A 26806-nucleotide genomic window follows, 5' to 3' on the forward strand; every position below is an offset into this window, starting at 1 on the left:
CAGGGGCTGCAAGGAGGTGGGCGCACCTTCTCCATCAGTCCTGTGGGTTTGCAATCGTGTTTCACCAGGTAAGGAATATCGTGCCCATTTCACAGATGAGGAGATGGAGGGCCAGAAGAGTTAAGAACGTGCCCAAGGTAACACGGCTAGATTAGAACGCAGGGGTCGTAACATCTGTCAAGCTTGAGAGGCCTGCTCTCACTTGACCAAAACTGGCTTTCATAGTTTTGATTGCAGTGAGAAAACAGGACGCGAAGCATCCGAGCTGAGCACGAGGGTGTCACACGCCCTTTCTCCCACAGAATGCAGTGCTGGGCAATTCCCAGCTATCCCCTGATGATCCTGCCTCTTTCTGCTGCCTTTCCAGAAACAACTGTGGAAGACGTGTGTGCACAGCCCGTAGCAGGTCTTCAATATACATTTAATGAATGATTCCGAGAACTACTGTTAGAATGTCTCTTCACGAGGATTCATTCTTTCTGCAATGTGCTTGCAAAACCTGTCGCCTTGGTGGCCCTACACACAGAAAATCAGGGGAACTGAAGCCCAGATTTAAACAACAGCTTCCTCCCCATCACTGACTTGGCTTTTCACCAGGAGACATGAAACTAGGCCAGTTCCCTGGCCGGATGGGGTTTACCAGGTGTGCACCCTTTTGTCAAACAGAAAGGAGGCCCCCAGTCGTCGACAACTAGTTACTGAATGAATTACAGATTTTTTTTGTTGGTGTCCACGCTTGTTGAGGTCGATGACCACAGGGGTGCCACGTAAGCTAAGCCACTAAAACCCCATCTAGAAAAATAACTGTCCCGTACCCAAGGACAAACCTGGTCTCAAAGGGCAGGAAGGGGTTATGGCCCAGCAGGGCTCCTAAGGGTCTTTCCTAACTTCACTTTTCTAGATGAAGAACAGGTGTGTCCCTGGTTATGACGCAAAGCACTTGCTCTGGGTGAGTCTCATCATTGGTGGGGTGTCCGGGGAGAGAAAGCCCCTCCCTGTGTCACTGGCAACATCACCGAACATGTCACCAGTCCCCACACACCTTTCTTCCTGTCTCAGCTCCAGATGCTCTGCATCCTGCCCTCAGACAGCCCTCTGGAGTTTCAGGACTTGTAAGCTTCAGTAGCACAGGGAGCAGCACATAAATAACACTGAGAAGGTAGTGGAATTCTCTCCTCAGGGGTTGGTGTGGACTTCGCATCTAGCCAGGGGCCAACACTTTCCTTCTGTGTCATGGAAGGGAAATAACAGGGGGAAGAGAAAGAAGGGCAAACTGTTCGTATTCGTGTGGTGGAGTTGCCACAGATGTATAAATTTTCTTTAAAACAACATGTGAATTGTTCCTATCATACCTACAACCCAAGATATTACAGTCTTCAAATCCACAGCAGCTTTTGTGGAAACCACCTGTATTTGTCTGTGTTACATCATAACACAAGCATTTGTACCCTGGGCCACTAACTGGGCTAAGAGGCACATGCTTTAGTTTCCTGTGAACTTTGAAGAAAACAAACAAACAAACAAAAACAGTGTAGGGATACAGAGAGATTTAAAAAAATTTGAATATCCCAAATTGACTGCTTTCTTTAGTCACTAACTGCAAACAGTGGTAGAAACATCCATTTAAAAAAAACAATGATACCCTTATCGGTTATAACATCAGACCCAATGAGACAAACCAACACAGGGTACAGGTATTAGATCCATCTTATAAATGAGGCCATTCTTATTCCTTCAGGCTTTTACTTTATAAACTGGCAAGATGGGTGAGAGGTAAAAAAGAATGATGTGCTGCTAATTCTGTCACACCTTAAAGAATGTTCCTTAGGAGACAGGTGGCTCTGATGTGGGAAACGAGCTTTAGCCCCAGCCAGAAGGAGGAGACAGAATTCCCGCATAAGGTCCCAAATGCTGGACAATCGACTTCATAAATTATGTTCAACGTCACACAATGATAAGGAATGAAGTGTTAATTAAAACAACCATGAGGTATCAGCAAAGATGAAGAGCAGTTTAGGATTCTAGTGAGGGGGGAGGGAAACAGCTAGGCTACGTCGTCGGTGGTGCCACTTCTTTGGAGGGCAATTCGACACAACTTATCACAAGCAGAGGGGGCAGAGGGGTGTGTCCAGTACAATCTCATTAATGTAAATGATGTCCACATGTGTACCGACACGCCTAGGAAAAGATGCAGCACACACAGCAAGCCATGGTTAATACCCGTCACCTGTGGAGAGAAGTAGCCAGGTATAGGGCCACAGGGGTCGGGCCAGAGGAAAGTGCTGGAGGAAGGTGTGAGAAGTATGTTCATTTCTACTTTTTACCCTAATACTGTTTTGCTTTTTCACCCATGAGCAGGTTTATGTTTATAATTTAAAACACTCAAGAAGCATCACTGGATTGAATTTTTAATTAAAAAAAGAGGAGTGAACCCTATCTCCAGCAAATACATGTGTACACAAATGCACAATTAGAGAAAACTCATGATTTCCCAGAAAGCTGTTTTCTCCATTTCCACCAAGAAAATGTCATGAAGTCTCAATGCCAGTATTTTGGCAGAATTAAGCCTGTAGATCTCTCCTCCCTGGAGTTATGAAACATGGATCATTCATGTAAATTAATTTGAAATAAATGGATCTACTCCAAAAGAAAAAAAAAGTGTCATTGAAAAGGAAATGTAAATTATTTCCCCAAATTCCAGAGACAATAAGTAGCTTGTAGGGGTGCAGATAAGCAGAAGTAAGTCCCCCAAGAGGAAAAACAAAAAGAGGGGCTATGATGTGATGGCGGAGGGGAACTATTTTTTCCTCTTTTGTAATATTTTCTTTAAAATTATGAAAGTAAAGTAACAGAAAAATTAGGTCATAAAGAAAAGAAAACCATTTGTCATTATAAACAACTGCAGGACTCTAGCCCAACAACTGTTGGTATTTTGGAGCTTTTCTTTCAAGTATATATGTATGTATGTATATGTACGTGTACACACACACACACACATTTTAGATGGCTGTATTCATAGGGCACATTAAATTAACACTTCACATTTTTTGGGGGGGGGTGGGGGCTGTGCTACGCAGCTTGTGGGATCTTAGTTCCCCTACCAAGGACTGAACAGGGGCCACGGCAGTGAAAGCGCTGAGTCCTAACCACTGGACTGCCAGGGAATTCCCTTTTTTTTTTTTTTTTCCGCATTTTGACACAAGAATTCTTTCTATAACTGTGTGGCCTTTGTAACCATCATTTTAACACTTCTATCAATATCACATTCTACAGAGCAGGATATAACATACTATTCCCAACCTATACCTTATTGTTGGTTACTTACCATTTTTCACTATTTTGACTAATCCCAAGAGACATATCTTTCCATTAGAATAAATAATTTGATATGAGATTACGGAATTAAAAAGCATGAGCATATTTTTTTGGTTTTTGAGGTAAAATTAATTTCCAAAGGACTTGTATCCATTTACAGTGTCACTAGCCAATATATGGAAGTGCCAGTTTCACCGCACCACAGCCAGCGTTGGGTGTTAGGAAGACTAGATCATTTTAATTACTTTCATAAGCAAAGATGGAAGGTAACTGTTATTTTAGTTTACATTTTGGATTACCAGTGATAGTGCACATTCTTTCACTGATTGTTTTCTGGTTAATGTCCCCCTTTGTGAATTACTTTTTATGACCTTTGATAATGGATTTATTTCAATTCAAAGCAAAAATAAATGCTTTGAGTGCCAAACCCACAAAAAAGCTGCAGTTTGAGAAAATAATAGTAAATCTGCTTTTTTATTCACAGAACTCACTGTGTGAATTTACCGATTCAAATATGCTATGATAGGTATACACTTATTGTCATGCTGTTAATCGTTTTGACTGTTTTGTAGTCCCTCTGCCCCTTCCTCTTCTCTCGCTCTCTTCCTTTGTGGTTTGAAGACTTTCTTGAGTGGTCTGCTTATATTCCTTTCTCTTTATCTTTTATGTATTTACTATAGGTTTTTGCTTTGTGGTTACCATGAGGCTTACATATAACAATTTGTATCTATAGCAGTCTATTTTAAGTCGATAACCTAAGTTTGATTGCATTCTAAAGCTCAACATTTTTACTCTCCCCTGCAAGTTTTGTTTTAGATGTCATATTTTAGGTCTTTTTATTTTGTGCATCCCTTAAGTAATTATTCTAATCATAGTTATTTTTACCACTTTTGTCTTTTAACCTTCATACTAGCTCTATAAGGGATTAACCCACTACTTTTACTGTATACTACCTTTCCAGTGGGATTTATTGTTTCATATATTGTTAATTAATTTATGACAAAAGAACCAAGAATATACAATGGGGAAAGGACAGTCTCTTCAATAAATGGTGTTGGGAAAACTGGACAGCCACTTGCAAAAGAATGAAACTAGACCACTATCTTACATCATACACAAAAATTAATTCAAAATGGATAAAAGACTTGAATGTAAGACCTGAGACTGTATAACTCCTAGAAGAAAACTTAGGTGGAAGGCTCCTTGACATAGGTGTTGTCAATGATTTTTTGGATCTGACACCAAAAGTAAAAGCAACAAAAGCAAAAATCAGTGGGACTGCATCAAACTAAAAGCTTCTGCACAGCAAAGGAAACCATCAACAAAAGGAAAAGGTAACCTACAGAATGGGAGAAAATATTTGCAAATCATATATCTGAGAAGGGGTTAATATCCAAAATATATAAGGAACTCATACAACTCAACAGCAGAAAACAAACAATATGATTAAAAAGTGGGTAGATTTGAATAGTCATTTTTCAAAGAAGACATACAGATGGCTAATAGGTACATGAAAAGATGTGCAACATCATTAATCATCAGGGAAATGAAAGTCAAAACCACAATGAGATATCACCTCACACCTGTCAGAATGGGTATTATCAAAAAGACAAGAAATAACAAGTGTTAGCGAGGATGTGGAGACAAGGAAACTCTCATACACTGTTGGCTGGAATGTAAATTGGTGGAGCCAGTGTGGAAAACAGTATGGAGTTTCCTCAAAAAATTAAAAATAGAATTCCCATACAATCCAACAATTCCACTTCCAGGTATTTACCTGAAGAAAACAAAAACACTCACTCAAAAAGATATATGCACCCCCATGTTCACGGTAGCATTATTTATAAAAGCCAAGATGTAGAAACAACCGAAGAGTCCATCGATGGATGAATGGATAAAGAAATTGTGGTATATAAAAAGAGAATATTATTCAGCCATAAAAAAGAAGGAAATCTTGCCATTTGTGACAACATGGATGGATTTTTCAAGGCCATTAAGTGAAATAAGTCAGACAGAGAAAGACAAGTACGATATGATCTATATATGGAATCTCCAACAACAACAAAAGAACCCCACAAGCTCATAGGTTCACAGAACAGATTGGTGGTTGCCAGAGGTGGCAGGTGTAGGGGAAGAGGAGTGTGTAGAAATGAGAAATGGGTTCAGGGGGTCAAAAGGTAAAAAAAAAAAACAACCAAACAAAAATACTCTATGAAAGATCTACTCACTATTATGCTGAAAACATGCAAAATTCACAAAACTGAACCACACGCTCCCCCTGGCCCTTCCACATGGAAGCTCTTCTAAGAGAGGGTGGACCCCTCATTCACAACAGATGCTCAGTAGAGTAGATCCATGATAATTACGGTGGTAAGGACCATTTTAGGCAATTTCTAAACTTTCCAAGTACTAAGAAAATGAATATGTTTCTTGCTGGGTAGAAGGTTTCCCTATTTGGTAGAAATCTGAAACAGGAAGAGATTGCGGGAGTGGGCTGGGCAGCCCCTTCTCTCCAGTGGGAATAAACAGTGACTTGTGTATGACAGTGATGGGATTGTTTGTCTCTCATTTGCTTCTGCATCAATAAGAGTAGTGATAATAGCCCCTGGTGTGTCCTCTCCTATAAGTTTAGTGATTAATAAAGGGCATTAACTGATAATAGGGAATTAACTGATAAGTTACTGAATGACAACTCTTCACACACTTTCACTTTTCAATCCAATTGGTCTATCTCAGTGGTAAGCAACCAGGGGTAATTTTGCCTCTCAGGGGACAGCTGGCAATGTCTGGACACAGTTTTGATTGTCATGACTTGGTTAGTAACTAGCAGACGGAGACAAGGGGAAGCTGCTAAATACCCTGCAAGGCACAGGGCAGCACCCCACGACAACGCATTAGCTAGCCCCAAATGCCAGTAATTCTGAGTCTGACCCTTTTATAAGTAACATTCCCAGTTTCAGTGTTCAATTTTATAAAACACTACTTTACCTTAAACCTCTGGTTTGTGTCCTAATTCCACAGCGAGACTGTATCTGCAGACATCTAAGTTTTTCTTAACACTTAGCACTTCGACAGTACTTAGCATTACCTATTTTCACCTCAAAGCTCCAATCTGAGCACATTTTTGACTTGGTGAGTGTGGTTTTTAGTGATTGACTTGGTAAATTACGCTGTTTATTCCTAAATCAGATGTGATGGGAACCCCAGCTCATCACTTGGTTTTGAATAACGTTAAATGCTAAACATTAATCACCTCCATACCTGTTCCTCCAAAGGCAGAATATTTCCAACAAATGTTTTGGGTGCTCAGGACACAAATCCTTTACTATCTGCAGCTCTTTATGTAGCCTCTGCTCCATTTCCCCTCCTATCCCATCCTGCATGAATTCCGTGGAGGTAACTGCGTATCTGTGTGCCAGAGTGACCCCACCACTTCCCTATGTGTCCTTCACTATTCGGTCCCTATGAAATGGAAAATGTACTTCCTCTGAGCTCTACCACACTTTTATAAAGACCACGTCAAAGTCACCTGCTCAGAGACCCAATAGGGGATCCCTCCTCACTGCTCTGTAGTTACCAAGATGTTTCTAAGAGCCCAGCACATCTTGCTTTCACTCTGAAGTTCGTTGTTCCTTTACAACTATTCTTTCCACGAGAAAAACCATTTTCCTTAGACTCAGTGAAGGTGAATATTTTCTCTCCCTCCGCACAATTAAGAAAAGCACTTTCATAATGTAGTTATTTTCTTTCCAGGAAGCACAAATCAGCACATTGTCATCTTCCCCTGAATGACTCCGAGAAACCACCTGCTAGGATTCTTTCTCCTACTTGAAAGGCTGCACAGGGCTGTCCCAACTCACCTTTTGAGCTGACGAAAGGGCCAGATCCAGAACCGGGCAGAACTGGGCCACTGTGGGTTCGGGGTGGTCCAGGTCTACATCTTCCAGGTCTTCTCTTCGCTGGCGGGTCCCCCCCTCCCCGCCGCACGCTTCCTTTCTCTGTTTCTCGTCTCGGATTTCTCGCCTGCTGCAGGACAGCAACTCCTGGCTTTCCCTGGGAGGGACGGATTATCTCGCGTTCCCACTCCCACGTGTGGGGAAAGCGCATCCCCAACGCCAGCTTCGACAGCCTGCAGTACTTCCCATGGCCGGAAGGGGGCAGCAGCGCAACCCCGGGAAGCGTTTGAAAGGTGGGCTGTTGAAATTCAGGGCCGAAGTTATAATTTAGTGGAGTTGTGAATTAGTGCTGGAAACATTCCATCTCAGGGCCTTAACTTTAGTTGGTAGTGCAGGCGTATCTGGCAGCCTCTTCTCCTTTCTTGCTCTCTCTACGTGCTGGTGGATTGTGAGGAAGAGTCGACTGAACACGGACTATTTAATTTAAAGAGGCTTAAAGGTCCTTGAGGCGGGCTGAGGACCGGAGAGACGCCTTAGTGCTCGAGCATTGAGATGTAGAAAAGAGATGAAACCTATACAGTGTCATTCCAGACTCTGGATCTGAGACAGAGTGAAGTTACAGGGAGACAGAATTGTGCCCACTGTGATAGACTAACCGCCGTTTTTTTAAGATCTAAAACTGGCTACTTCGGGAGGCTGGGTAAGGTATGCTGTGACAGGTGAGCATCAAGTAGAAGTTCTCCACTGTTAGTTTATCAGAAGTGCCTGAGGCTCTTTATTAAAATGCAGGTTCCTGCCCCACCTCCCGAAGATTCTGAATCTGTTGGTCTGGGCTTGGGCCCAGGAATCTACATTGAAGACCCTGCTACGTCTCCATGGACCACATGTGGAGAAGCAGGGGAGTCCTAGGACATTAAAGGCCTCCTCCAACATTTTTTTTTTTTCTTTTTTTGTGGCCGTGAAGCGCGGCATGAGGGATCTTAGTTCCCCCACCAGGGATCCAACCCGCACCCCCTGCAGTGGAAGCCTGGAGTCTTAACCACTGGACCCAAGGAAGTCCTGCCTCCTCCAACCCTGACATTCTCAGTTTTGTGTCGTTCTCGTGGAAAAGGATGGTATAAAGGGGTGAGACCAGGTGGGGCAGAAAGGCACCTGTTGTCCAAAATGTAAGGAAGGGCTCCTTTTTCACGCTGACCCTGCACTTGCGTGGCCCTGAGGGTGACATCTCCTTCAGTCTTGACTCTCTTGTCTCACCATCGTCCTGGCCGTGCCAGTCTCCAGCCCTGAAACCACGTTGAAGACTTCACACCACGTGGTGGGCTGGTGGAACCTGCTGGAGGAAAGAGCAGCATGTGAGGTGACTTGAATCTTCTCTGCAATGTTTGGCCGCACCTCCCCCGAGCAGGTTGAAGTGGGGTGACTGGCTGTGAGCAGGGAGGACAGAGCCTCCCGACTCCCAGACCCACTGTCGTAGCCTGGGGCTGCCTGAAGGACAGTAGCCCTTTTTGAGCATGTTTTAGCCCAGGGCTCAAAACAGACTAAACTTCGGATTATAGGGCCATCCTCCCAGGAGGTCAGTAAGGGAAGGAATCAGGGCTGGTCTCTCAGTAGCTTTTCCAGGTGGCCCTGCAGATGCAGCAAAGAGGGAATGTTTTCTCCCAAACCAGATGATACATATTTTAAGTACAGAAATAGAGGAATTTTTTGAAAAAGCAGGAGTCTTTGGAAAGTGATTATGAGGTTCAGAGGCTAGATGTCAGTAATAATAAAAATAGTTTTATCACTTAAGAAAACAGAGGGAATTTAATATGGGGAGTTAGTTACAAACGTGATGGAAGGAGGGAAAAGTTGAAAAGAAGACGTGGTGGTCAGGGGTGGGGGGCAGCGCAGAGATGAACAACAGAGTGGAAGCAGCTACTGTTGGAAGTGAGTGGAAAACCACTGTTGAAAATACTGCCCAAAGCAAAGTAGGTACTATTATGATCCCCATTTCACAGATGAGTAGAGTGAGGTACAGAGAGATTAAGTAACTACCTAAGGTCGCCGAGCTACCAAGTGTATAATGAACTTGAACTTAGGCAATGCAATCCAGAGTCCGAGCTTTTGGCCACTACAATCATTGCCATGTGAATAAAGGTCAGGTGTTAGTACAACTGGGTTACAAGCTGAATTCAGAGTATAGATTTTATTATGCATGTTGTTCCATATAAGCCTTGAGGTGGCCTACTTAGTGGGGCTCTGCTGGTAAAAGTGAGTTCACTCATTCATTGAATAAGTAGTGCTCACTCCAAGCCAGACACTGAGAGTAAAAGGATTATTTTATAAAATCTAATGTATCCCATGAGGAAATTTAATTCAAAAGAGTAATGAGTTAATGAGAGTATGCTTGAGTTTAATTACGAAGGAGTCTGTGAGTTAATGAGGGTATGCCTGACTTCTTGACAGAAGCCATGGAAATGAAGGGAGGTATTAAAGTCGGCCAAAGGCCCATCTGTGCACCACATGATGAGTGATCAGGGGACGAGTCAACACTGACTCCCCCGTTCCCAAGTGTTCCTTCCCACCGGCCTCCCCCAGACTGTGCAGAAGGCTGTCTTTTATTGTGTGTTATTCTCAAACAAATTAGTTCTGTGTAACCATTCTCACTCTCTTCATGCTTTCCTTGGAGAACTTTCCATTCTCATGTTACCCTTCTATTTGAGTCATTTTTTTCTGTATTTACCATCCGCTAATCCTGATGGCTTCCTAACTGGGGAGAAACCGTCAAGGACCCTCCTTGCAACTTCCACCTGAATCACAAAGCATTTCATTTTCTTTTTGACTTTTCTCAGCGTTATAATTTTCCTGAAGATAATTTGAGAAAAAAGAGAAGCAAACTATCTCAGTCCCGAACTAATTCATAGAAGGAGAAGAACGAAAACACAATCAACTCAAGCTATAGCCTGGATGAACCTTGAGGATATTGTACCAAGTGCAATACGCCAGGCACAACAGCACAAATTCTGTATGATTCCATCTCTCTGAGGTATTCAGAGCAGTCCCAGTCACAGAGACAGAAAGCAGAATGGTGGTTGCCAGGGGCTGGGGGGAGGAAGGGATGGGGGCGCTGTTTAATGGGTACCATTTCAGTTTTGCAAGATGGAAAAGAGTTGTGGAGATGGATGGTGGTGTTGGTTGCACACCAGGGTGAATGTATTTAACATCACTAAACTGTGCACTTAAAAATGGTCAAGATGGTCAATTTTATGTTATGTATATTTTACTGCAATTTTATAAATAAAGTAACTCCTGGGTCTAGGAGAAAAAAAAAAAAAGTCAAACTTTCAGATTCTAAGGGCCCTGTGGAACTGGGCAGCCACCCTAGGTGCTCCAGGAAAATACTGGGGTGTCCCTGAGCCCCGGTTTCAGCGGTCCCAGGGGTTCTGGGGAGGATGTGAGGACATGCCCCGAGAGACTGGTTCCCTCCTCCCTGAAAGGTTTCCAGCCTCAGCCCTGTCACTCAGTTCTAGCTAGCGCCTTAGAGCGGGCTTGGGGAAAAGGAATAGTACCCGTCCTCAGGTCGCTGTTCTAGCTGCTGAGTCAGCAGTGTATCAGCATCCCCGGGGCCTGGGTCAACGCTGGGAAAGGCATAGCACCAGCTGCAGAGGCTCTCCCCACAGAACCCCACCTCCTCCCACCGGCTGTCCGCCTTTCTCTGAGGCCCTGGCCTCTGGCAAGAAACAGTTGCCTTCCCTACCACTTGGGCTCCAGCCCTGGCAACCCGTTTGCTGTCCTCGCCTGGAATCCTGAGACCAGAGACTGGGACCAGGCTCCTCGTTTTCCTGACATGTTTATTTTTCCAGATTACTTTTTCAAAGATGATTTAATCAAGTTTGCCCAGGGGGAAAATCCTGGGGTAATTTTGTTCCAGATTGCATTAACTGTACAAATCCCTGGGGAGAGAGCCGGCATTCTACGCTTGTTTCTGAATAGTGTCAGTTCTACAGTTTTGCGTTGATCCTCTGCCTCTTTTCTTAAGGTATGAAGTCAAATTATCTGCAGGTGATGATGGTTCTACCCCTTTTTTCCTAATTATTTATACCTCATTTTATTTCCTTCACAAAATGGTGAACGCTGCCTCCTTTGTCCTGTTCTTGATTCCAATCATGTTCTCAGGGATGATACTTTTCAAATATTTAAAAACTAGACAAGGGCCCTGACCAGTCAGAATAGAAGGGACAACCACTCAGAACACGTGTCATGTGTGCAGTGACAGACACGACAGGCATAGTAAGCCCTGAGTGTTTTCTCACTGAGCATGATGTCATTTGTTGATCTGCAATAGATTTTAAATAATATTTTAACTTTATTTTACCAAGAGCTTTCTCAGGAGAGAGTCAGGCTCTTCCTAACCTGGTCTCAACCTATCTTCTCAGCCTTCTATTTCTCAACACGCCTCAGTGTGCACTTGCTTACTCAGAATTCTTCAGCAACTGTCTAGCATTCCTGGGGAGCTGTCTAGTCACACAAAACAAGGGCTTCAGGATCCCAAGGTTTCATTCCTTCTCGTGGGGCTGCTCTCTGTTTGGGCAACCCTCCCCACCTATAATCTGAGAAACTGCCTCACTTTTCAGGACTCAGCCCAGACATCATTTCTGAAGTCTTCCTCGACTGTCACCCACTTTCTGCACACCTCCAATCAACAATCAAGAGCTGGTCCCTTTCTGAACCCTCTTACACTGCTGGTGGGAATGTAAATTGGTACAGCCATTATGGAAAACAGTATGGAGGTTCCTCAAAGAACAAAAAAATAAGAGTTACCATATGATCCAGCAGTCCCACTCCTAGGCATATATCTGGACAAAACTGTAATTCAAAAAGATACATGCATCCCAATGTTCACTGCAGCACTATTTACAATAGCCAAGACATGGAAACAACCGAAATGTCCATCGAGAGATGAATGGATAAAGAAGATGTGGTACATATATACAGTGGAATACTACTCAGCCATAAAAAAAGAATGAAATAATGCCATTTGCAGCAACATGGATGGACCTGGAGATTATCATGCTAAATGAAGTAAACCAGACAGAGAAAGACAAATGTCATGTGATATCACTTATGAGTGGAATCTAAAATACGACACAAATGAATATATCTACAAAATAGAAACAGACTCACAGACATAGAGAACAGACTTGTGGTTGCCAAGGGGGAGAGGGGATGAGGGAGGGAAGGATTGAGAGTTTGGGATTAGCAGATGCAAACTATTATATATAGGATGGATAAACAAGGTCCTACTGTAGAGCACAGGGAACTATATTCAATATCCTGTGATAAACCATAATGGAAAAGAATATGAAAAAGAATATATATATATGTATGTAACTGAATCACTTTTCTGTACAGCAGAAATTAATTAACACAACATTGTAAATCAACTCTATACTTCAACACAATTTTTTAAAAAAAGAGTTGGCCCCTTTCTCCTTTGTGCCTCCCCAGTGGACCCTACACACGCTTCTAATGCAGTGCCTTTCACACTACACTTGTATCTGGTTGTTTCCACTTTGTCTCCATTTGTATACTGGGGGCTCCTCCACCCTTAACACAGAGTGACTGCAGGGTTTGCCGCTTAATTAGCACTCAGTAAATATTTGTTGAATAAATGAGTGAATGAGTGACTCTTACTCTGAGCATGAAGATTTATCATGTAAAACAGATATATTTTTTTCAGTGTGAAACTGATGCATTTTCATTCCTCTTAACTTATGATGTCTTGTGAAGAGCAGTGCAAGTATCATTGTTCAGGTTATCTATAATTGCACAACTGCTCCAAGTGGTGTGAAACAACAATGATCATTTATTATTATTATATCTGGGGGCTGACTGGGCTCAGATGGTGGCTGGCACTGTGGTCATCAGTAAGCTTCCTCATTCACGTGGCTCATGGTGACTGATGCTCGCTGGAGCTGGGACCTCAGCTGTCAGCCAGAACACCACACAGGGCCCTGGGCTTTTTCACAGCATGGAGACAAGGATTTAAGAGCACATGTACTGAGAGAAGGAGAACCCAAGGAAGCTGTACCACTTATGATTTAGCCTCAGAAATGGTGGTTTGCTGGTAAATGTTTAACAACCAGCTCGGTGTGTGTGTATGATTGTGACTGTAGCATTTGCTGGCTTCTGCAATATAAATAATCTCACCATGGCCGTCTTCAGGCTACGACATGACTCCACTGGGCGTGGAGCTGGGGAAAAATGTGCAAGATCATTGGCTCCCTGGCAGCAAGGGCTCCAGCACACGACAGCCCAGCAGTCACATGGCACTGCTTTCTCTGTGGCTTGTTGGTTGAAGCAATCCAAAGATCCACCCAGGTTCAAGGGGAGGAGACAGATTCTGCTTCTTGATGGGGCACTGGCGAGGTCACAGTGTCAGAAGAGAATATGGGATGAGGCGGTCTTGTTAAGGCCACCTTTGGAAAACCCCATCTACCCCAACCACCAAAAACAAAAAATCCCAAGAACTGCACAGAAGAAAGTGTGACGTACACAGAGCCTCCAGAGGATAGGCCGGTGAGGAAGTCTTTCTTCCACTGGAAGAAGATGGGAGGGGCAGGTAAGAGCAAAACCTCCCCTGGGATAAACAATATGATGGAGAGGAGCGAAAGAATAGAAACCACAGTTATACAGAGAGAAAATCTGCAAGTACAGATCTTTTCTCCTGCTTTGATTTAAAACGCCAGGAGTAGAACATTCATTCATTCGGTAACTGTGTTTACTACATGCCAGACACTGTTCTAAGTGCTGGAATGAAGCAGTAAACAAAACAGAAATCCCTACTGTATTAGTTTGCGGGAGCAGCCATAACAAAGTACCACATCAGGGAGCTTAAACAACAGAAATTTATTTTTCCCACTGTCCTGGAGGCTTGGAGTCCAAGATCAAGGTGTTGTCAGCGTTGGTTTCTTCTGAGATCTCTCTCCTTGGCTTGTAGATGTCCAGCTTCTCCTACCTGTGTCTTCATGTGGTCTTTCCTCTCTGTGTCCTAATTTCCTCTTCTTGTAAGGACACCAGTTGTATTGGATTAGGGCCCACCCTAGTGACCTCCTTTTAACTTTTAAACTTACCTCTTTAAAGACACAATCTCCAAATACAGTTACATTCTGAGGGGTTAGGACTTCACCATACGAAATCTGGGGGCACACAACACATCCTGTAACACCCACCTTCATGAAGGTTATATTCTAGGACGTCACATGGTGCCCTCTTAGCAACATCATGTGGTTGTGGCCGTAGAAATGGTGGCATGGGATGCCCAGGGGAAGCCTGCAGGTATTGGCACGGACTTCAAGGTGGGATCAACTCGGTGGAACAGTTCATGCTCCCCAGCTACCCAGTGGATCAGGCTGTTGCTATTCTCCAACGGAGACACATTCCTACACAGTTTTTCCCCTGTCCTTTCCTGCTTCCCTCGTTCTCCTTCTCCCAAGAACCCTCCCCCAATAGACCTCAGGCTCTGCTTCTGGAGAATCTTACATATATAAGACAGTCACACTGCATTACACCAAGAGGCACGTGATAGATGGTCGACCCACACTTTGTGGTGTTAAATTAACCTCTAGATAAAGATGATAGACTGATCCCTCCACCATACAATGGTATATTTCACTTAGACATAGAATCTGTGGTGCTATTTGGGGCAATACAAAAAATGTCTAGTTTCCCCATCAATCATTCATCTAGTGGTTTCAAAAATGATGAATGAAAATGCCAAAAATATCATTAGGTATGTGAAATAGTGGTTTCTTTCTGATTCTGTCACTTCTTCTACATATATCAGCCAAGGTTCTTCTGCAGAGCTTTCCCACATCAACAGGGGCTGTTTGATAGCATGGTCTACAGTTTCTAAATGAAAGGCGGCATCCGTTGTTCATTCTTTCAACTGTCCTTTAATTTTCAAATATTCCTTTAATTTTCAAATTTTCAGAGAAGTTGAGTTAATAGCCTTAATTGCACTTTAAATGGTGACAAGTGAGTTTTCTCTGTCTTTTTAAATCATTAGTATCATTGTAGATTCACGGATTTTAGAGATTGAATAGATTTCAATTAACCACAAACATTATTCTTTTTGATGGTCAAATTCTCACAGTTTTGGTCAGTGGCAGCCTACTCAAGTTGGCTCCTTTTGACATGACAAGAAAACTTCCTTGATTTCTGGAAAAACATGTCTCAGGTTCACTTTGTACCTTCCTTTTCCTATGCCCAGAAACAGTCATTTATCAGTGGAGCCCGGGTAGGGGATGGTATTAGCGGCTAAGATCTGTGCACAAGGGCGATATTCATGGCTCCTGGGATATTGTTGCTATTAGCCCATCACAATAGGCAGAAGTATACATGCATATTTTTTAAAGTCATGAGTTCATTAAAATTTTTTAATTTAAATTTAATACTATATAGTATTTTATATAACTTACTTGATGTTATAATTGTATCCCTTTTCTTTTACATTGAAAATCTTGATTCCTAATCTTATTAATACAATTACTTGTATGCTTTGTGATACAATAGAAAGTTTCAAAATAACAATACGAACACTACTAAAAAAATAAAACGACCAAGGTGAGATTCCAAATTTCTTTGTAGTTTTTTTATCCTTCAATTACATCCCACTAAGGAGGCAGAGTCAAAACACTGTGCCCTAAAGTCAGGTGAAATAACTCCTTCCTCCTCTGTGTGGGTACAGTACTATTAGATGTATGATTATGCTCATGTGTTTGTTTCCAATTTTAAGAATTGTTTTCAGAGTTATTCAAAGACCAAAACCTTCTAGAAAGGTATTCACAAAGGGGTCTTGCTTCTACCCCTGCTTCCTCTATTGTTTCCCTCATAAATGTTTTTATTAATTTGGTGTTTTTCTTCAAGTATTTCTTTGTGAAAATGTAAACAAATACCTAGGTATATATTCTTATTTTCTTTCTTACACAGCATGTAGCAGTATCCTAGACCGTGCTGTTCGTTTCACTTCCTATGTATTGGAGGTTTCTTCATTTCAGCCACTGAAGCCTTTGCTCAATTTTTTACAGCTGCTTAGCGCTCTGCTTTGCGGACAGGCCATAGTTTACTTAAGTTGTTCCCTATTGCTGGAGAATTGGATTCTTTCCCATCTTTTGCAGTTTCAAACAATACTCCAGTTAGTTGAATAACCTTCTGCAAGTATCACTTTGTACTTGTATAAGCGTACCCGTGGGATAGACGTCTAGAAATGGAATTGCTGAGTCAACAGGTAAATGCATCTACAATTTCACTAGTACTGACAAACGCACCACTATAGGGTTTGTAACATTTTGCATTCCTACCAGCACTGTATAAGGGAGCCTATTTTCTCACAGTTTTGCTAACAGAGGGTATTGTCAAACTTCTGCATTTTTGCCAATCTGAGAAATGCAATATTTATTTTCAACTGCACTTCCCTATAATTGATGCTGGAAATTTTTTCATATGTTAAAGAGTCATTTGCATTTGTCTGCAATCAATGTATTCATATCCTTTGGCCATTTATCTATTGGGTTATTAGTCTTTTTCTACTTGATTTCAGAAGCTCTTTGTAAAATGAGCATGGTGGATATAGCAGGAACACAACAAAGTCTGTCTTCACAGAGCCAGATTCCCAGGAATGATCCCTTTCTGTGACTAGTGCTGCCAGAAAGAATTCTCTATTTTCAACACGGAGACTGAGGCCATAGCAGTGATGATTAATGTTGCCATTGCCTTCATTTGTGAGCAATTTTCCAATTTGACCTACTCTTCCAGGAACATAATCTATATTCCTAATGGAATAAATCAATTTCCAAAAGTAGGGGAAAGTGTACTCTTGCAGTTACAGAAAATCATGTTCTCAGAAATATTTAAAGAAATGGGGAAGTTTTATGACATATTATTACATGAAAAGGCAAGACACAAAACAGTATGCACAGTATAAAACCAACTGTTTAGAATATACCTAACTGCAAGTGCAGGAAAAAGACTGGAAGACTATACGTCAAAGTGTTTACAGTACTTACCTCTGAGTATTGGGATTATGGATGATTTTAATTTTCTTCTTCACCTTTGTTCTATTTTCTAATTTTTTTTTATCATGAACATGTATTGCTTTGAAGACTAACAAGAATGATGACACCATTTTTAAAAATAAGAGTACTGAACAAAATTTAAGCTAAACTCTTATCTTGAGTAAAAAGAAGCTGTTGATTTGGTGCAAAGTATGGGAAAGGGAAGCTTGTCCTTTTCGATTATGTGAGCTCATTGATGCTGAAGTTCAATTTATTTTTAGTGCCTGTTCACATTTAGCAATAGTAATCTCTTACTATTTCCTTACTATTACCTATCTATTACTATCTAATACTCTTTCCTTACTATTTCCTTACTATTACCTATTAACTATCTTACTATCTCCTCCAGAGACTTTAAGATTTACTTGGAGTAGCAAACACAAATTGTGCATCACTGAGGATCCCAAGGTTTTATGTAAGAATACTCGACCAACTCATCTAAATCAACTCTACTTCAACTTCAAATTTCTAATTAGTGCACGGTTCTAGGCACTGAGACCAGGTGCCTTAGCCCTGTCCTTGCTTCCTCTACCTTCCTCCCATGCAACCACCTGATCACCTGTTGAGTCTCTCTTTGAAATACTCCTTGTAGCATCTATTCCTCTCTGATTCCCCAGCTACAATACTACTCATGTCTCAGACTGTCTGCCGCCTCCATTATTAGAGCAATCTTCTGCATTAGAAAAGAAGAACGGGGCTTCCCTGGTGGCGCAGTGGTTAGGAATCTGCCTGCCAATGCAGGGGACATGGATTCCAGCCCTAGTCCAGGAAGATCCCACATGCCGCAGAGCAACGAAGCCCGCGTACCACAACAACTGAGCATGCGCTCTAGAGCCTACAAGCCACAACTACTGAGCCCACGTGCCACAACTACTGAAGCCCACGTGCCTAGAGCCTGTGCTCCGCAACAAGAGAAGCCACTGCAATGAGAAACCCGTCGACACCACTAGAGAAAGCCCATGCGCAGCAACGAAGACCCAATGCAGCCAAAAATAAATAAATAATTTTTTTTAAAAAAAAGAATGCTTAAAAAACAATAAATTAGGACTCTTAGAATGACTAAGTAAGGGCACAGGATGGGTTTAGAGCCCCCCTAGATCTTCATCTCCAAAGAACTGTTAACAGTTGACTGGTTTGGGCAGTTCACCGAAAAGCTCCACCCACAAAACTTGTCTTTATTTGACCTAACTTAATGCTTAGCCTCAGGGCATTTGTCAAAAAAAATGAGTGTAATTGTTTAATATCACAGCTGCCTGAGGCTGTGTTACCAGCTGGGGCTAATAAGAGGCTGACCAATAATTTAGGAATAACCGGGGAGTAAGATGGAAGCTTTTAAAAGTTCTAACGTATTTCTGGGAATCTGGAAGGTCACGTGCGTGTGAGTGTGCACATGCCTCAAAAAGACCTGAGGAGGCTGTCACTCCTCACTTCAGGCTGACCTTGAGGCCCTGCACAAGTAGGAAGTGAAGGCTCAGGCAGAACTGCAAACTGTCTGCCTGAGCATTGAAGGCATGTCCACACACACACACCACACAGGCCCTCAGCAAAGGGAGCTCTTAGTTCAATCATTAGCTGACCACTAAGCTAATTAAGCAGACTTCAGGGGCCACACACAACAGAACATACAGACTGTACAGAATCAGTCCAGCAAAGTCACTAAACAAACAAATAGTGTCAATAACAAAACAACAACAAACCTGAGGAGGGGGAAACCTCATTTCAAGAATTATCACATTATATTGTTTGTAATATATTATTTTAAATGTTCACTTTTAACATAAAGTTATATGACACGCAAAGAAGCAAAAAAGAACGGCTCACAATCGGGGGAGAAGGCAGGCGATAGACACTATGATTCTGAGTGATTTTCTTTTTGGTTAAAAACTGTCTCTGAGGAACTGCAAATGTTGACTTATAGACCAAGATATTAAACAGCTGCTATAAACATGATCAAAGGACTAAAAGAAACCTTGCTTAAAGAATTAAAGGGAAGAATGAGAATGATGTATGACCAAATAGAGAATATCAATAGAGATAGAAATTATTTTTAAAAAAGAACCAAACAGAAATTCTGGCCTTGAAAATAAAAAATAGAGGGGCTCACAGCAGATTTGAGCTGGCAGAAGAAAAAATCAGTGAACTTGAAGACAGGTCAATTAAGATTATCTAGTCTAAGCAACAGAAAGGAAAAGAATGAAGAAAACTGAACAGAGCCTCAGAGACCTGTGGGACACCATCAAGCTACTAATATAAATATAATAGGAATCCTAGGAGGAGAGGAGAGAATGAAAGAGGAAGAAAGAATATATGAATAAATAAACTTCTCAAATGTGAGGAAAATCTGCATCAAATCTGTACCTCTAAGAAGCTCAACAAACTCTAAGTAGTATAAGCTCAAAGAGGTCCACATTTAGACACACCATAGTCAAACTGTCAAAAGACAGAGACAAAGAGGGAATCTTGAAAGCAGCAAGAGAAATGATTCATCACATACAACCCCTCCCCGCCACACTGAAACATGATTCCCCGGAAGCCTGCTCCTGGACACAGTCCAGGTACAATGTGAAGTAACGATCATTTGTGAGTCATCAACAGCACCAGCCTATTGGTGAAGTCAAAGATGGAAGATGAAGTCTTTGCAACCTTTCATCTTCTCCCTCAAGTTTTTAGAGTCTCTCATTTGGTTCCCTATCTTGGCCCTCTCCACCCTGTGACTCAGGACTGAGAGGGGTCTTTGCAAACAGTGTTAAGGGAGCCTATGAAAGCGACATCACTAGGCATCTGATGTGACAATGACTGCCTGTCGTCTGAGGGCTACAGGACTTGCCCAGTTGGGAAATATAGCTAAGCAGTAAGTAACTGTTGGCTTTAGATTGGAGAGAACTGGCTGTAAACATAGTTTGATATATAACATTTCCTTTAAAAATAAGTTCCTAGCCTTGAATTATAAGATTGAAGATTAGGCATGCGTCTTTAACTCATGTTTTTATATCTATATAGACACATATTTACAGTTTTATATTGTACTTTATATCTAAATAGGCATCAATGTATTTGATATTGTACTTATTTTATCTCTTTCTCAAAGATAATTTAAGTGGAATGATAAAAACTTTGGAGATAAATTTTTTTCCAGCATTCTAACCCAGAAGACTGCCATTCAGTCAATGGACATTTACTGAACATCTATTACGTACCAGACATTGTGCTAGATGCTGGACATAGAGATGGGGGACGAAGTGTTCCTAGCGGGACAGGAGGGGTGTATGCTCAGTCTGAACTTGGTGGGAGAGTTTCAGAAGAAGCTGCCTAGGAGAGCGGACTCCTTATCTGAGTCTTGAAGTGTTAGTTAGCTGGACAAAGTGAAGTGGGCTTAGGCCAGACATCGAGGGAGAGAGAATAGCATGGCGTGGAAGCGGGGAAAACTCGGCACATTTGAGGAATTCCAGGTGGCCAGAGCCTGGGTGTCAGGGGAGATGGCTGAAAGGTAAGGCTAAAATTTGTAGGGGCAAGTCATGATTATCCCAGCATGCCATTCTAAGAGACTGAAAATGACACAAAATAGTAATTATAGTTATTCTTATTTCCTATTTATTGAGCACTTGCTGTGTGCCAGGCACTGTGCTAGGCACTCAACATACCAATTTATTCCCCACAAGAGCCCTACGAGGTAGGTTCTGCTTTAAATGGATAAAGTATACTCCGTTGGGAAAAGGAGTCCACAAAGAGACTAGAACCAAAAGGGAAGTAGGAGGAAAACAGAATAGCCTGGCCTTATAGACGTCAAGAGGGATAAGGACTAAACAACTAGCGGCGAGTGGTGATCTTGTCAGTGGAGTTAGGGGACAGAAGACCGCTGTAGGACTGGGTGCGGATGCAATACATGAATGGGGATAGTGATCGCCAACTGCTCTTTTAAGAAGACTATTTACTTTTTCCTTTTTTTTTTTAACCACAAGGCGCAGCATGTGGGATCTTAGTTCCCCGACCAAGGATTAAACCCGTGCCCCCCCGCAGGGGCAGCATGGAGCCCTAACCACTGGACCACCAGGGAAGCCCCTAAGAAGACTATTTAAGGAGGAGAGGGCTAGCCATAGGTAGAGGGAGTCAGAGGATTCTGTTTTGGGTTGGTTGGTTGGTTTTAAAATGAGACAGACTTGAGCACGTTTTTGTGCTGAGATGTCAGGATGAGCAGAGGGCGAGATGTGAATGGCCCATGAGTGAGGGATCACTGACGAAACAAGGTCACTGTGCAGTCAGCAGGAGATGGGGGGAAGGCCTGGCCTTGCCTGGGAGCCCAGAGGAGGACATTAAAGATGGATGTGGATGCCAAGAGGGTGAGCTGCGAGTTTCAGCTCACGAACCTGTTTTCTCCACGAGTAGGAACCCAGATTCTCTGAGAACAAGGGGTGTCCCTGAATACTTGACTTATGATATGTGTCTTTCTATAATACATTTATTCAACGAGTGCCATAAGCAGATCTCTCCTGCTGCTGCTCAAGTGGGGAGCTCGATTCAGGGGGATAATTGTGTGCCGTGAACCCTGAGTGCTCTCTGACTTACAGTCTGTAGTTCTATTCTCAAGGGACTCCGTGGACTGGGCCAGCTGCCTTGAATTGAATTCACTCATCTTTGCAGCTGTCTCCTCTTCATAAAGGCAGACACACTCTGTTTCTTTGTGGAGAGCAGCCCTAAAAGGAAAGGCCACTAAAAGCAACAACTGGTGTTAGACCTGCAGAAAGTGTGAGGCCTTAAAGGGCCAGAAAATAATGGCTGGGGTAACGTGGATGGGGTGAAATGTAGAACTGGGTGATAGTTGGTATCTGTGGTAAAAAGGAAAGAGGAATTAATTAAACTGTTTCAGCAAGTTGTCTAGTTAGTGCAAACATTGCTTATGGAGTAAGAAATAAAGCTCTAGTGTAATTTGGAAGGTGATCACTTTCGGCACAGGGATATGTCCAGGAAACACGTAGAAGAAAGTCAGAAGCCTGCACAAATGTTTCCTTATTGTGCAGGGGACACACTGGGGGCAGACAGGTCTCACACAGGAAAGGGGACTTCTGTAAACCTTATTTTGTTGTTTGTTGGAAAATATAGTTATTTTCTTTAGTGATAGCGTTCAGTGTTTTTAAATTTGCTTCTTAGCGTGGGTGTCTGTATATTTTCCTTCAGTTGGAGGGTTGTATGAGGAGGGGAGGTTTCATTTGAAATTAGTGACCAAGTTGCTAAATGTTTTTACTATCAATCAGTCCAGTGCTTGATACAAACATCTCTTAGACACACACAAACACACACACACACAGCCACGCACATGCCAGCTATGTGTCCTTCCTTCTCCCCTACTGCCTGTTCCCAAGTCAGAAAGTAGAAAAACAAGGAGGAAACCTGGAAATCGCCTGAAGGGACTCACGGTGCTCTAGGGTGTGGTGCTCAGCGAGGCCCACAGCTGCTTCCGAGAAAGCCCAACATGGAAATCGATGCCCTTGCCATGTGTACACACCCGTTGTCTCCCCTGCACTCCAACTGCTGTCCCATGTCCAGTCCTTTTTCTCATCTCTCAACCCATCTTGGTTACCAGAATTTTGGGGATAGTTCTGAGATCTGATACCTCAGATAACGGCAATGTGTGGAGATCCTCCCTCCCTCTCTCTCCTTCTTTCCTTCTCTTCTTTCTTTCTTTCTGCCTTTCCTTTCCTTTATTTCCTTCCTTCCTTTCTTTCTTTCCTTCTTTCTTCCTCCCTCCCTCCCCCCTTCTTCCCTCCTTTCTTTCTTTCTTCCTTCCTTCCTTCCTTTCTTTCCTTCCTTCCTTCCTTCTTTCTTTCTCTCTCCCTAGCTTTTATTTTACTGTGATATACAATGCATTTACTGGAGTAAATAAAACATTTGTATACAGCTTAGCACTTTTTTATTATAACATATAGGCAACTGCCACCAAGTAAAGAAAAGGGATACTCCTGGCCCCTCAGAAGCCCCTCTCATGTCCTCACCCAATCACAACCCTCAGTATCCTACCTCCCCACTCCCTCCCTCACACACAAGTAATTACTTTTTTAAAAAAATTTTATTTTATATTGGAGTATATTTGACTCACAATGTTGTGGTAGTTTCAGGTGTACAGCAAAGTGATTCAGTTATGCATACACATATATCTATTCTTTTTCAGATTCTTTTCCCATATAGGTTATTACAGAGTATTGAGTAGAGTTCCCTGTGCTATATAGTATCAATAGGTCCTTGTAAGTTATCTGTTTTATATACAGTAGTGTATATATGTTAATCTCCACTTCCTAAGTAATTATTATCTTGACTTAATGGGACTTACTTCCTTGCTTGTCTTTTTGTGTTGTCACTTAAGTATATTTCCGTAAACAATAGAGTTTAACTTTGCTTGTTTTGGAACTTTTTCTTTCAAAGTCTTTGATCCTGATTCTTTCTTTCAATATTATAAAGTTCATCCACATTGTTGCACGTAGCTATGCTCTCCATTGCATGAACAGACAACCACACTTGAACTCCATTCTATTGTGACAGTCATTGGATTGCTTGCAGTGTTGAGCTCTTGTGAACATAGCTGCTTGAACATTCCTGTACATGTAACCTGGACACAATTTAGAAGTTCCCTCAGGGCATGTATCTGGGAGTGGAGCAGCTGAGTCATAATGTGTCCTCATTATTGTTCAATATTACTGGCTACCATGTGAGAATTCCTCTTTCCCACATCCTAGCCAACATTCAGTGTCATCTTTCACCTTTTGGTTTTAAACTTCTGTTCCCAAAATAGATTCTTCTACTAAAATCGACTCCTCCAGGTCTGTGGGTCTCACCTTCTGTTTCCCACATGGCTTATAACAGAAGATATGCACACGTGCGGCCCCCTGCTGTGAGCACACCCAATCAGAAGGTTATGAACAATTCCCAAGTGAGAAAGCCAAAACCTCAGACGTATTCTGGTTGATGAATCACTTGGGGCTGTGGCACTTGATTATTTAAAAGCAAAACAAAACTGTGACACACCTCTAAAGTGATCATGTCCCACGTGTGTGTCCTGACACTCTGGTTGAGAACCACTGTCCTTGCTGGCTGATATTCTATTATTTCAGTAGCCTTGAGCTTGAACGTACTGACTACCTCTTCAGTGCAAAACCATGACCAGCCAGCGTCTTTCTCTACCACAGCTTGTCCCTCACAAATACCACCAAGGGGACAAAGAGAACAATGGTTAAAATGTCCCAATAATGAACCCTCTTACACTGTTGGTGGGAATGTAAATTGATACAGCCACTATGGAGACCAGTATGGAGGTTCCTTAAAAAACTAAAAAAAGAGCTACTGTATGACCCAGCAATCCCACTCCTGGGCATATATCCGGAGAAAAACATGGTGCAAAAGGATACATGCACCCCAATGTTCATTGCAGCACTGTTTACAATAGCCAAGACATGGAAGCAACCTAAATGTCCATCGACAGAGGAATGGATAAAGAAGATGTGGTACATATATACAATGGAATATTACTCAGCCATAAAAAAGAATGAAATAATGCCATTTGCAGAAACATGGATGGACCTAGAGATTGTCATACTAAGTGAAGTCAGTCAGACAGAGAAAGAGAAATACCATATGATATTGCTCACATGTGGAATCTTTACAAAATGATACAAATGAACTTATTTACAAAACAGAAACCGACTCACAGACTTAGAGAACGAACTTATGGTTACCAGGGGGGAAGGGTGAGGGGAAGGGTTAGATTGGGAGTTTGGGACTGACATGTACACACTGCTATATGTAAAATACGTAACCAACAAGGACCTACTGTATAGCACAAGGAACTAAACTCAATACTCTGTAGTAACCTAAATGGGAAAAGAATTTGAAAAAGAATAGATACACGTATATGTAAAAAAAAAAAATTGTAAGATTAAGAAATCATTCCCAGTAACGGCACAGACTCCAGGGCTTGCGCTCTGGGATGTGATACTCAAGGGACATGTTCTCTCTGGTGCCCCCCTAGGGTTGGACCAGCTGACCTGGACTTGGCCAGCAGCCCTGTCCTCCATCACAGTCACCCCACCATCCTGGCTGACCAAGACAATGTTCCCTTCAAGGTGAGCAAGTGGATGGAGCTTGCCTGCTTCCACGCACCGGTGGTCTCCTCACCCAGCATTCGCCAGAAGAAACTAATCCACAAGCTGCAGGAGGAAAAGGTGTTTCGGGAAGAGACGAGACACTTCCGTGAGAAGACAGAAGGCTTCAGGGAAGAGATGCGGAATTTCCGTGGCAAGATCTGCGCTTTCAGGGGCCAGATCTTGGGCATTTGGGAAGAGGAGAGACCTTTCTGGGAAGAGGAGAAAACCTTCTGGAAAGAGGAAAAAGCCTTCTGGGAAATGGAAAAATCTTTCTGGGAAGAAGAGAAAGCCTTTTGGAAAAAGTACCGAATCTTCTGGAAGGAAGATAAGGCCTTCTGGAAGGAGGACAATGCCTTGTGGGAAAGAGACAGGAACCTCCTTCAGGAGGACAAGGCCCTGTGGGGGGAAGAAAAGGCCCTGTGGGAGGAGGAAAGCGCCCTTCTGGAGGAGGAGAAGGCCCTCTGGGTGGAAGGGGGTGCTCAGGCTGTGGAGAAGCAGAGGCTGGCAGGGGGGCACCGCAACGTCATGAGCACAGGAGACGAAGGGCTGGGGGGTCCACACTGCTGGATTGGGACTCGAGTCCGGGGTGACCCCATGTGCTGAAGAAAATATGCTCTTATTTGTCTCCTGACTTCAAAAGATCTAATAAAGTTCTGAGGAGAGGTCTGGAAAACCAACTTCTGTAAGGAGCCCAGCTGCATTTTTTCAGGTTTTGTGATTCTCAGAGGTCGTACTCCCATCCTCCAGGCTGCACTGATGTCCACAGAGCTTGGTTCCGTGAGCAGCTCCCCGTGAGCGCGTCATGTGTGGGTGGGTTTAAGTGGAGACCCTGGACTCTCCTGAGAAGAGTCAGAACGGGGATGGGGGTGAGGGCAATGCCAGCAAGAGACATGTAGGGACAGGGGGCGGAAATATCTCTGCCTCTGTGGAGCTGTGGGGCAGTCATTTCTCCTCTACTCTGGGCAGTCTTGGAGGCTGGGAGCGGGCTGACAGCTTCCCAGAAAAGGCTGCAGCACTGTTAACAATTCATCTGTGGTTTGTCCTCGCCTGGCAGGCCATTTAGAACACAGAGGCAGCATTCCCCCCAACTCACTCACTCAAGGATCCAGGTTTCCACCAAACTTCTCAACTGCCCATTCTCCATAGCGTGAGAAATGGGCGTGCCATTAGGCTAAGGCTCTAGAGTTCCGCCCACAAGAGCACTGCCCTTCCCTGATGGAGTCCTGTGGACCAGGCAGGGCCATCTGGGAGGTGTCAGGGAGACCCCCCTGCCCCAATACTCCCATTCACGCAGGTCTCACATACCTGTACTTCTGCATTATCAATTCCCTCCTTTGTGTTTCCCTCATTCCATTCACTTAAAATTAAAATG

General features: G+C 42.8%; 1 protein-coding gene across 1 annotated transcript; it reads left to right on the forward strand.

The window, feature by feature from the left end:
- The first annotated feature begins 748 nt into the window (after nt 1–748).
- CCDC70 (coiled-coil domain containing 70) lies at nt 749–26037 on the forward strand. The gene is given in 3 exon segments (XM_029209958.1): nt 749–767; nt 25320–25403; nt 25406–26037. Coding segments are annotated over 3 exon segments (735 nt in total).
- Nucleotides 26038–26806: the final 769 nt, after the last annotated feature.

Source organism: Monodon monoceros, unplaced genomic scaffold, assembly GCF_005190385.1.
Source record: "Monodon monoceros isolate NGI ecotype Baffin Bay Population unplaced genomic scaffold, NGI_Narwhal_1 Super_Scaffold_8, whole genome shotgun sequence".
Lineage (NCBI taxonomy): Eukaryota > Metazoa > Chordata > Mammalia > Artiodactyla > Monodontidae > Monodon > Monodon monoceros.